We start from the raw sequence: 13,007 nt of genomic DNA, 5'->3' as shown, positions 1-13,007 counted from the left end.
TCGCCGAGCGAGAAAGTAGGTGAATTTTCCTGGCACCCGTCCAGCTAAGATTCGCCATCGGGCGAAGAGTCACCGCTAGAATCTTTTGCGGTGGCGGCGGCTCATTGTCGCGACGGACCCCCCCCCCCCCCCCCGACTGTGCCCCTAAGTGCCCCCGAAAATGAACTCGAAAACATAGAGGAGCTAATAAAAGGAGTCGCGGCACAGTTAGAGCCGTTGTCTCTGCGACTAATCCTTGACTCAAGCTGGGAAAGAAGATTTTGGGCGTCCGGGGACTAATCTAACTTGTTTAGCCGGACGGGATTTAGAATCTAAGATCGGAACTTCCTCCTCGGCTGCGTCTGGCTGCTTACTCTGTCGTCCTATGCTGCCGTGCTAAGGAAAAACGCCGTATGAACCATCAGGCGTTGCCAAATTTCCTTTGATAAAACACGAATTTCCCGGTAAACTTACGAATATTCTCCTTCCAATTTTTCAGATAATTTTGTTCGCAATGGGCCTGTTGCAAACTTTTGCTAGAGCAAAAATAAGAGTTGTTTCTTATAGATAATGCCTCAAAAATCACGATGAGCGCATCGGCAAAGTCTGAAATGCACTCATAACTTCACAGTCTGCGTAAGAAATTTGCGGTTTTTTGAGCTTCCCGCTTCCAAAACGACACTACGACACAGGTGAACATTTTGTAAGAGGAGTCGCTCCATCGTCGGCAATAATCATCATGGCCGACGCCAATCCGCCGAAACACGTTTGATGGGACAAGATATAACACCTGAACTGGATTAGACCGGATGACAATCGGTGTGTTAACGTTCATATTTTCCACGCCCGAATTGATTGACCTTGAACTCTCCTCGAATCACGCACGGAACTGCGAGCAAGCGTCGGCCATGATGAATATCGCCGACGATGGAGCGACTCCTCTAACAAAATGTTCACTTGTGCCGTAGTATCGTTTTTGAAGCGGGAAGCTTAAAAAAACGCAAATTTCTTACGCAGATTGTGAAGTTATGAGTGCATTTCAGACTTTGCCGATGCGCTCATCGTGATTTTTGAGGCATTATCTACAAGAAACAACTCTTATTTTTGCTCTAGCAAAAGTTTGCAACAGGCCCATTTCACCTGAAGTCCCTGAAAATTTCAAGGAAAAATATGCATACCTTTCTTCAAAAATAAACATTTTATTGAGGTAAATTTGGCAACTCTCGAATGTTCATACGGCGTTCTTCCTTAGCACGGCAGTATGGAAAAACGCCGTGTGAGCCTTAGACGTTGCCGAATCTTTCCTAATAAAATCCTCATTTTTGAAGGAAGTAATGCATATTTATCCTTGAAATTTTCAGATGTTTTAGATTTAAATGCGAACAAAATTGTCTGTAAGAGTGACAGAAAATCATTCAGAATTTCCTCAGTAAATTCGGTCTTTACCGAAGGAAATGTGGCAGCGTCTGACGGCATTCTGGCGTTTTTCCCTAGCATGGCAGTACTGTTAGGCTCAAGGAAGGGCCTAGGCTATAGGATACCAAGGGGAATTTTCCCTCTTTTGACTGAATTCTTCCTTTTCCAAATATCTTTGATAGAAAATCACACACGCCTACATACACAGCATTAAAGAAGAACTACACACACTTAGAAGAACTAATGGGAATTTTCACGGGATCTCCTCCAATGATTCCCGAGAACCTTCCCGTTCTCGGCACACAGTGGATCGAGTCTAAGCGGGAGGTTGGACAGACTTTAAACATTTTAAAAGCGTATATCTTCGCATCATCATGAAATGTTGATGTTTTAAGAGTGGTCTGTTGGTTTTCTAATCAAACTTTCTCCTGTAAACACCCCTTAAATTTGAAATTTGACGAAATGAACATCGGAGTCTGTAATTTTAGTCCAATAAGACTTGTCCAAACTCCTCTACTCACTCGACCCATTGTGCGGCACTTTCCCCGGAAAGTATGACCCTTAATCTAGGTGCAGGGTGATCAGTTCTCGAAAAGTCAGGCTGATCTGAAAATGTTCGTCAATGTCACTCAATTTTGAAAAGTCAGAAAAGACAGGGACTTTTTCGATCAACTTACAATTTTCTTGTCTTGTTGAAATTTTTGCTGTTTTTTTTTGTTTTGCAGTCCGTATACTGCTCATATTGTGAACGCTCACATTTTGTAAGATTTTTGTCGCGTGGATCGCATTTTCATGTCCAAAATCCTTGAAAAGTCAAGAGAATGTTAGGAAGTTTTTCGCACAGCGGTTCATCTCTGAATTTCCCTTCCCGTATATTGGTCATCCCTACGGACAACTTTTAGGCCTTGTCTCCACGGGACGTTTTCATGGGATTTGTCCCAAGTTCGAATCGCAGGAATGAAACTTCTGGGATTTTTCCCAGTTACCGTCTCCACGGGACGGGGCTCATACAGTCCTGCGACTAGTTTGCGCGGGAAGATAAAGTAGTTAAAGTCGAGTATTTAACCGGGATTATAATAATAAATGCACTCAATTGACAATTGGACACATTATTTTAACTAAACAAACATCAACAATGTAGTAATGAATAATAAAATATCGCACAATTCGTTTTCACTTATTCTTCTTCTCTCAGTGGGTCCTAGGGGTACAAGTGCCATACTTGGTACTGGGAAAAATATTAACTCAATATTTTTCCCAACTTGGTAAGTAGGATTTTTCCCTGGGACAAATCTCGTGAAACGGCTCGTGGATACAACTTTTATGGGATTGTCCGTTTTATTTTAAAATTTGACTTTAGGTATAACTGCATCGCGCCAATAGGTTCCAGGATCCACCTTGATTCCTTAGATTCCCGAGACTTTTCTCTAAGTTTCCAGGCAATGTCCGCTCAGTTGCGAGTATCCTAAAACTATCGGAGGCCGGGAAAAACCTGGTATTGAAGGGAGGGCCTTCTCCAGTGTATCAAGGTATTTCCCTCGGGACCAGAAAACACGAGGAAACTCAACCGATTCGATTTCGGGTTCGGGTTTTACGATACATGTTGCACGGAGGAGTGCGATCCGTCTCATTGATGGATACGTATCCTAAAGCGATGCGGTGAATCGACGTTTTATGACCCGAAACCCGAAGCGATTTCTCTCTTGTAGGCGTTGAAACGTCTCGGGGCTTTTAAATGTCAACTGCGACCCAACCTCGGGCGCTCTGATTACGGTTCATGCCGCTCGATGTCCCCGTGTGCCCTTTATACGTTGATTTGATTATATTTTTTTCGTACGTTTCCATGGTGGAACCAGAATAACACACGCACCTCTGAAATACCTGTGGCTTCGGCACCGTTAGGTACATTATTTTAGAAAAAGCCAAGTTTTAGTCTCTGCATCAGTCATTTGGTGAAGGTCCGTGCCACAAATCATCTTTTCAACACTGGAAAAGAAGTCGCTCGGATCTAGACTCCAGACTCTTAAATTAGGTACATCGTTTTAGAAAAAGCGAAGTTTTAGTCTCTGAATCAGTCATTGGTGAAGGTCCATGCCACTAATCCAAATCATCTTTTCAACACTGGATAAAAAAGTCGCTTGGATCTAGAGTCCAGACTCTCAAAAACATTGATAAGAAAAAGCACTCTTGATTCAATCGCATTTTTGCTTGATTCAACGAGGAATCCGCTTGAATCAAGAGGCTTGGCTCTTCGATTCAAGGAAAAATCCGATTGAATCAAGAGTATTTATTTTTTGTCAATGTCATTAAGAGTATGGACTCTAGATCCAAGCGACTTTCTTTACAATGAACTTTCAGTTGCGCTGGTCACAGAATCGTGTTTTGATTACTGATTTTTGTGGATCAGCTAAAAATAAGAAGATTTGTCTGAACACAGTGGAAAACAAAGTCGCTTGGATCTAGAGTCCTCACACATGCAACATCTCCATTACTTGGGCATCGCTCCTCCTCCTCTTGTAAAAGATCAAATATGATAGGAGATTCGCAACGTCGCGGATTGTGATAGTGATTTCCAAGTTTGAGTAGTCGACTCTTTCACTCGCTGATTTTCGACTGTAATCCCATTCAGCTCGATTAAATCTCAATAGCGACCCACGGATTCTGTGACCGACACGACCAGGGGCGGACTGGTAGTCGAAAAGTTAGGAGGCGACCTAAATGTGGGGGCCCCTCCTGTCGTTCGGGGGCCCCTCTAAGAAGGTCCGGGGGCCCTCCCCCGAAAAATTTTGAAAATTTCACACTTTTTAAACGCAATTTTAAGCATTATTGGAGTTAAAATTCCACAGTTCCTGAACTTCAAAATAACCCATTCTCAGGATTCCTCGGGGGCCCCTTCATCACATAGCTCCAGGCGACCTTTCATGTCTCTTAGAGACAAATTTTCAAGGATTTTGGGGCCTTTTAGTGACAGAAAAGGATAGGAAAATTACAACAATACGGGGGAAAAAAACGAAAAAATTCGCCGCGGGGCCCATTCGGGACCTCCGCGGCAAATTGTTAGGAGGCGATCGCCTCCCCGCCCCCATGGCCAGTCCGCCCCTGGACACGACGGTGAATTATTTCACCGTCAGAGAGGTTTCACTCGATGTTTCCAGGACCTAATATAAGTCCTCTTATCCCCCTGCAGGCGAGGAAGCTTTTGGTGTCGTTGGAGGGATTCCAAAATTTCCGTTAACGTAATTAAAGTCCCCAGAGGAGAGTTAACTTGAGAAATTGGCCAAGTTGCCCCGTACCGGTTATGCAATTTTTTCCCTGTTTGGCGCGGGGCCAATTACTGTTGAATATAGCGAGCCGTGTTTTGTCGCCGATTCTAATTATCCCCTGTGGTCCCCCTAAATTTTCTTTTGTAGCGTGTTAACTCTACAAACAATGCATTCAATTTAGGTACCGTTTCTCGAAACGCGGTTGCATTTTTTATCACTGTACTGCGGCGGGGAGCAGTGGCGTGGCTTGAATTACGATCCATCGATTATTATGCCATTTAAACCTATGGCAAAGAATCGATTATTAAGGTGTTCGCTGCAAACACCCTATTTATCGATCCTTTTCCATGGGTTTAAATGGCAGATCATTCGATATATCGCAAAGCACGCCACGCCACTGGTGGGGAGGATCTCCGTCGTTGACGAAGATCTTCGCAAAAAAGTAGTCGTTAATACAATATCTTTATGCGATTTCAACGTAAATTAGAGAATTAGTGTCTCTTGTTTTACGGGGTTCGTAATACCTCGAAAATTTGTTGATTTTTTTAATCATTTTTTTTTCCGGGTTGTTTGATCAAAGATTATGATCAATTTTCAAAACCAGACCCCAGGAATTTCGGGAACTTCTCAAAAACCTGGCTTGAAGCAGTGGCGATTCTCGAAGAATTGCAACACTGTTTGCTCCCATTTAAATCCATTATGAATATCGATTTTATGTGAAGCAAGCTACCTCTCTTAGAAACAATTGTTTTGCATTTAAATGGAGGAAGAACAATGTTGCCAATTTTCAAGAGTCGCCATTGCTTCAAGCCCCTCAATTATCGGAAGTTTTTGGAAAGTCCGCGAAATTCCTTGAAGCCACCGAAAAAAAAACTCCGGCTGTGGAAGCCGTACTCACGGGCCATATAGACATACCGTCCGCGTTGCGGGTTCAGCGGGGTGATTATTGAAATTGATAGACAAAGCAATAGACAAAGAAGACAAAACGGATATTGAGGGATCCTATTGGTGGAAGCGGGTGGTGGCAATGGACATAGGAGGTAGGTAATGGACTAACTAACGGCAACCCACCAAAGACCTGACAGTTAGTCCATCATTTTCTACCTTAGTCTGTAAGAACCAACCATGTCAACCAATAGGATCGCTCTATACTCCCTATGTCTTCTTTGTCTATAGCTTTGTCTATCAGTTTCAATAATCGGCCCGCAGGAGCCGAAAGCTCCGGGCGTGGCACCCGAAGCTGTCGAAGTTACGGCTCCAGCTCCCGGAACTTTCGGTCTCTGAGCCCGGAACGGACGGTATCGACGGTGTAAGTCGGCAATCACATAACTCGGTTTGCGACATCGCAGACTTCCTGTCATACTTCATTTTTTGAACGGAAAACTATTCAACGGCAATTCCTTAAAACTGCCGTGATTTTTCTTCCATTTGCGAAGAAAATTCTGCAAAAATTTCAAGGAATGATGTCATTTTGTTCTCCTCTAAAAAAATAACAGGGACGGAGATTTTCAGACACCGCAGACGAGATATGTGATTGCGGAATTCCGCCGTCGGTTTGTCTATATAGCCCGTAACTTTTTTTTCAGTGTCTAGTTTTGAAAATTAGTTATAATCACCTTGATCAATGATCCCGAAAAAATACAGCCGTAAGTCGTCCAACTTTCTGTCGCCGAGAACAAAAAAAAGTAATCTCATAATTTGTCTCGGTGCAAGAAGCGAGCGTTTATTGTCCTCATGGAGCTTGTTTTATTTGCCTCCTCCGCGCTGTGTCCTATATTCCGGGCGTAAGCAAAGTTTTCTTTTTGTTGGCAGAGTATATTGGGAGAATTCAACAAGGAGCAGGAGTCCTTCATCAAAGAGAAGGAGGGCAAAGGCAGCGACGGAGCAGCCGTTCCTCCCTGGGTCGGGTGCCCCAACGAAGAGAATCTCAAACAGGAGTGTCTGTCCCTATCCACGGTAAGCTTTTGTCCAACTTCTTCTCATCCCATCATTAGCCTCCTATCCTTTCTCTCTCTCGGCCCTTAGTGTTTTTTCCTTTTTCCCCTACCTCTTACTTCGGTGACTTAGGATGACTTTTCAGGGTGCCTAAGGAGGATAGACTGCACTGCCGTGCTGAGGAAAAACGCCGTATGAGCCTTCAGGCGTTGCCAAATTTCTTTTAGTGAATTACGAATTTTCGGGAAAATTTGTAAATATTTTTCCTCCAACTTTTCAGATAATTTTGTTCACAATTTTACCTAAAGTTCCTGAGAGTTCTAAGGAAAAATATCCACAGCTTTCTTCAAAAATAAACATTTTATCGATGGAAATTTGGCAACTCTTGAATGTTCATACGGCGTGCTTCCTTAGCACGGGCAATGCAGCGGGCTGATTATTGAAATTATAGACCAAGATACAAATTTTTACGAAGCAGCCGCGATATTGGTGGCAGGAGAAAAACAAACGGAGAAAACTGGAAACAAGGCTAAAATACAACAAGAAAAAACCCGAGACGTTCCGACTCAAAACTGATTCATTTTCGGTCGAAAAATAAATTAATCTCGATTATTTAATTAATGAAACTCGAGGTCTTCAAATTTTTTTTAAGTGATTCTCTCTGATTTGAAGAATGAAAAAAAAATCCTGGAAGAAGGGATAAGAATGATAACAATTATTAATTTAAATAAAATATCTTTAAGCATAAAAATAAGAAAAGAAATTGCTAACCAAAAACTAAAAAAAAATCTTTCGTTTCATTCCATTTGTAATTCTGGGAAACAAACTATCATGATTCAGGCTCGGACTGGCCATGAGGCCAATCTGCCATTGGCAGATACGCCCCCTCTCCGCGCCGAAAACGCGCCCCTCTTACAGATAGCAAAATACGAAGAAAAAAAATTACGACCGAGAATATGTGAGAAAAATGTCTTTAATGAACGGAAGAGGAGAGAGTTAGGAGTAAAGAAAGGTGCTTTAACGCATGATAGTGGTGAACAGAGGTCCAAGAACTACTTTCTGAAGCGTGAACAATTTTCTGTGAAATTTGCACCTTCTTCTTGACATACAGGTGCTTTATCATCCCCCTCCTTCATTCGCTATGTGTAACTCCCTTAGAAGCGATGGTCGGTTTGATTTTTAGACATACGCATCCTTTATAGACCTCTTAAGAGACCTTTAAACATATTTCCTCCTTTTCAAATGAATATTGATTTGGACATACCATAGCATAGCTCGAACAAACTTAACCTTAATTTATCTCGAAATTCGAAAGTAAGAGACATCTAAAATGTAAACGCGATACAACTATTCGCGCAAGATGGATGTCCACATTGCATATGAAAAATGTAAGACGCGATGCCGTGAGTCGTGAACTCGCAATGCTCTGCTCTAGTTTGAAGCAACATTACAAGTAAGACAAACGCAAACAAACACAATATGGCAATAAAGCGAGGGAAAGGATGCGCGTTAACGACGGCGCAGAGATACAACTATTCGTACTTGATGGACGTCCATGATGTATCTGAAAAATTGAAGGCGCGATGACGCGAACCGTGAACTCTCAATGCTCTGCTTTATGCTGTCAATGAAGCGTCGCTCTGATTCGGAAGAAAAGTTTAAAAAAGGCCTGAAGACATCTCTCCTATCTTCGGCTGTATTACTCGCGTAGTGCTTGAAGCACCATTACGAATAATACAAACGGAAACAAACACAATATGGAAAAAGAGGGAGGGAAAGGATGCGCGCATCCTTTCCCTCGTCGTAAACACGCGTGTTTACGACGGCGCAGAGATACAACTATTCTCACTTGATGGACGTCCGTGCTGCATCTGAAAAATTGAAGGCGCGATGACGCGAACCGTGAGCTCTCAATGCTGTGCTTTATTTTCTATTTTGCAATTTTTACTCCGTGCTATCAATAAACTTTGAACCTGAAAATAGCGTAAACTTGTGCTGATTTGCCAAATTTTTTTGAACCTCTCTCCACGTAGGGAATGCCCTACCAGGAAATATCACATTACGCCCCTTTAACCAGCCAAGGGTCTACGCCCTCAGATGCGAGCCAGTCCGACCCTATCATGATTGATAGACTTAAATGAAAATGTGATTCATTTATCAATTACAGAAAAACTAACTCCGGTAATTATAATTTTAACTATAATTATTATAGTTGAAACTGATATATAATCTAAAATAGATAAGACTAACTCCAAAATTAAACAAATAATAAGATTTTCCTAAAGAATTTAAAACCATACAACCATACGGAGGCTCCCCATGGAAACGAGCAATCCAAGAAACGACTATAGATAGTATTCGATAGTGGTTCGATGTATAGTTTGGTTCAAAACAATTGAACATAACTTCAAACTAAAATTTTAGGATGTAAGTAATTTGGAAAAGCTGAAAATAAGAGAATTCCTAAACAATTACACTTTTCATCGCCATTTTGTCCCGTAAGAATAAAAAATGTATCACAAGAAACCCGTTCCCTCAGATTACTCAATTGGCTTTTGAAGCTATGTTTACATATCGAAGCAATCGATATCGATACAATCTCACCTGTTTGACGTATCGAATACGATCTATTAAGGTCAACGAGATTAAGGTTTATCCACAGCTCCGTGAAGTAAGAAATTTCTCCGCGCAGGGCGGGGCGCCACCGCTGTGTTTTGATTTTTTAGTCCACGCTGTTTGAGTCCGTACAGCTCCACGTGCGTCATTGAGCTTTTATGAAAGTTAAAGGAATATCTGTTTAAATCGAAGAGTCATAAGTTCTAGCCATAACATTCTTCTTCCTATTGACACTACAAACGACGTGAAAAGTAATGGGCCTGTTGCATGCAAGAGATACAGCCGCGCGAATAGACTTTTCAGAGGTTAAATGACACGAAAATCACGATGGTCACATTAAAAAAGTCTGAAATACACTCCTTACTGCGCAATTTGTGTTGTTAGGAACGCGCTTTTTCAAATTTCCCGCGCCTGGGGGCAGTTTTCTAATCACCGGAAACGAGCAAACGGCGGGCTCAGTGATTTCCGGAAGATGCCGAGTCGTTGTTGTTGTTGTTGTTGTTGTTTATTCCTTCAGTTTGTTTACAAACCCAACGTGATCTCCTACAGTGGTCCATATACGCTTTATGCGGTAACCAAATCGATCAACTTTTAAATATCCAACGCAATCCTTCTACATTTCATTTCACGATGTCACGAGCTCCGATTTTTAGGTTATGTTGTCAGTTTTAGTTGACCGGAAATAGCCGCGAGTTGCCGTTAATTGTTTCCGTAAGAAAACTGCCCCCAGACGCGGGAAATTTGAAAAAGCGCGTTCCTAACAACACAAATTGCGCAGTAAGGAGTGTATTTCAGACTTTTTTAATGTGACCATCGTAATTTTCGTGTCATTTAACCTCTAAAAAGTCTATTCGCACGGCTGTATCTCTTGCATGCAACAGGCCCATTTCTGAAGCTCTGAAACTTGATCCCAGAAAAAAGTAGGGTTTAGCATAATGACCTTGATGCAACCAATCGTGATTGATCGCTCTCAGCAGTTGCAGATATCTCTCTCCCACCGTGAGCTGTCTCTCTCGCACTTAGAGATATCCCGTAAGAGAAACTGGGATCAAGTTGTAGCTTTCATTATTAAACTTTCAAAGCTCGCGTTTGTTTCTAAGGATTCCAGAGGTATGCTGCTAGAACTTATGAGAATTTAAAATATCTGTTGTGATATATTTAAATAATCACTGATTTCGGAGTCGGATTTTAGCAGCGCGACGTGGTGGATTTTTTCGGAACTACAGCTGAAGATTCACCTTAATACTACCTCAAGAGCATAAGCTTTATGATTGCAGCTGTCTTGTGTGTTGTCTAGACTGTGCTTTCCTCGGAGATAAAATGCATGAGAAAATTGTTGGTTTGCGACAGCGAATTTACAGAATAGCAAGAATAGGAGTTGCGAGTTATTCGCCCTCGAAAATCGAAGTGGAGCGTTGAGGTTTTTGTTAGCAGTTTGTCATCGGTCCAACGTCTAATCGGGGATGAAAACACGATCCTAAACCCAACAAAGCGGGACGGTAAACAGAGATTAATCGCTCTTCAACGGCCGGCTTAAGTTGCTCCTGAAGAAGACCCAACCTCAAAACTCCCGTGCTGAGGAAAAACGCCGTATGAACCTTCAAGCGTTGCCAAATTTCCTTGGATAAAACACAAATTCCCTGGTAAATTTATGAATATTTTCCTTCTAATTCTTCAGATAATTTTGATCGCAATTTCTACTGAAGTTCCTGAAAATGTTGAGGAAATATATTCATAACTTACCTCAACAATAAACATTTTATCGAAGGAAATTAGGCAACTCTCGAATGTTCATACGGCGTTCCTCCCTAGCGCGGCAAAAAAGCGGCGCGGTGCTTTTCCGATGCCCATCATGTTGACCCAGCGAAAGCCGATACTTTCATCAGCCCCTCGACGTGTATTCGACAATCGCCGAAGTCAATGTGAAGAAGAGCAATCGAATTCGAGGAAAGGGTTCTTACACCGTAATCCCAAGTAGCATTTTTCAACGGAAAAATCGGGATAAATTGCAATTTTATCGGCGATAAAATAGCTAGGATCGTCAACATCTGAGCGGAAAAAAAAATCCCGATTTTATCGCCCGGCAATTTATCGCGCGATATTTTCGAAATAAAAATCGCGATAAATGGCGATTTAATCTCGATTTTATGGACGAAAATTGATCGCGACTTTATCGAACCAAAAATTGCGATGTGTAGCGATTTAATCGTCATGTATCGCAATTTTTCATGCGATAATATCTCAATATATTGCCACCGATATAATCGCGATAACCAACGATAAAATCGCTATTTATCGCGATCACTGCTACTTGGGATACGCATTTTCTGGGTCGTATTCACTCTTTTTCATAGAGAGGTTCCACACGGTTTACATATTGTAATAATTGAGGGAGAAATTGTAGAATGAATGTTTTTACTATCCTCAAAAAAGATTCAACAGTATAAGTAACTGCGGAAATAGATTCTTGCAAGGGTTTGCAATGATCTGCCACTGCAAACATTTTAAATATTAAATGAGACATTTTATGATCGAATCAGTGAGAACGAAAACACACCAACTCGAAAAAATGAAAATAATCAAGACACACAAAACTGCTTGGAGGGTGAAGAAGTTAGTCTAAGAAAAAAATTTTTGGTGCAGAAGGGCAAGCACTTGAGGACACTTTAAAGGTAGTTATAAGCTGGAACAGATGCGCTAACTTCAATGACCTTCACGAAAATTGACTGCCTTAAATGAAAATTGAGCATTTTTAAGTTGCGGAGTTGGTGTGTTTTCGTTCTCATTGATTCAATTGTGATACTGTGAGGCAGATACGGACCTACCTATACCATGAAAATTGCAAAGCTGCAATATTTTTTCTTCAGTTTTTATTTCTGTTTTTGGTGACGAACCCCCTGAACGCCCTTGCAAGGCTTTATTTCCGAATCGATACTGTTGAATTTTAAGGTAAATTAGTAAATAAGTATCCTTCCTCTTTTGACAGCCTGCTTAAATTTCCCTTATTTGCCACGCAAACCGTATGGAACTTTCGTCAGGAATTTTAATTGCGATACAATATTAGCTGATGCAATTATTTTAACACTGGTGTAGTTGTAGTGGTATCTCTCAAACTTGAAGGCGCTTTCAGTTCGTCGCTCGGCCCCATGAACTGTTAAGTCTTAGGTGCAGGCACCTTCTCCATAATTCTCTTTTATTTATACCATCCGTCTCTCTCTCTCTCTCTCTTCGACTTTTTCATTTTTTTCACTTTTTTTTCTTGACTCTGGGAAACCGGGAACTCAACCTAGCTTTTAAGTCACTCTCTTGCATTCATTTTTTGTGATATGTGTTTCTTTCAGTCCTTTATAAAAACTGAAAATTATTATTTGGAATTGAAAATTTTGTCCTTTCATTATCCACATAACGTAGTAACGTTCATAATTCTGTAATGCATTGTTGATAATTTAAATATCGACGGTGAAACTACCAAACCACATATCTCGTTTGCGGTGTTTAAAAATCGACGCTCACATTTTATTTTTTTGATGTAGACCAAATCAATATCATTCCTTGAAATTTTCACGGAATTTTCCCCGCACAAAGAGGAAAAATCACAGAAATTTTCAAGACTGGATGTTAAGTAGTTTTTCATTTAAAAAATAAAGTATGACAGGAAGTCTGCGACGTCGCAAACCGAGATACGTGGTTTGGTAGTTTCACCGTCGATATCTAACTTTATTGTGGCAAATCCACGATCTTGATGTTTTGGTTTCCACCTACTTCCACCTTAATTGATATTAACTGTTTGTTCTTGGT

The 13,007-nt window shown here is 41.3% G+C and overlaps 1 protein-coding gene across 1 annotated transcript in view; it reads left to right on the top strand.

Moving 5' to 3' along the window:
- Positions 1-13,007, top strand: part of LOC109040719 (Synapse-associated protein 47kD) — an 85,731-nt gene that overhangs the window by 60,091 nt on the left and 12,633 nt on the right. The window contains exon 3 of the mRNA XM_072300744.1: positions 6,471-6,614. Within this exon, the coding sequence (XP_072156845.1) occupies positions 6,471-6,614 (144 nt within the window). The remainder of the gene's footprint in view (positions 1-6,470; positions 6,615-13,007) is intronic.

The sequence above is a fragment of the Bemisia tabaci genome, chromosome 5 (genome assembly GCF_918797505.1).
Source record: "Bemisia tabaci chromosome 5, PGI_BMITA_v3".
In the NCBI taxonomy this organism is placed as follows: Eukaryota; Metazoa; Arthropoda; class Insecta; order Hemiptera; family Aleyrodidae; genus Bemisia; species Bemisia tabaci.
Note: the sequence above shows the minus strand (reverse complement) of the source record. Positions and strands in the feature narration are given on the sequence as shown.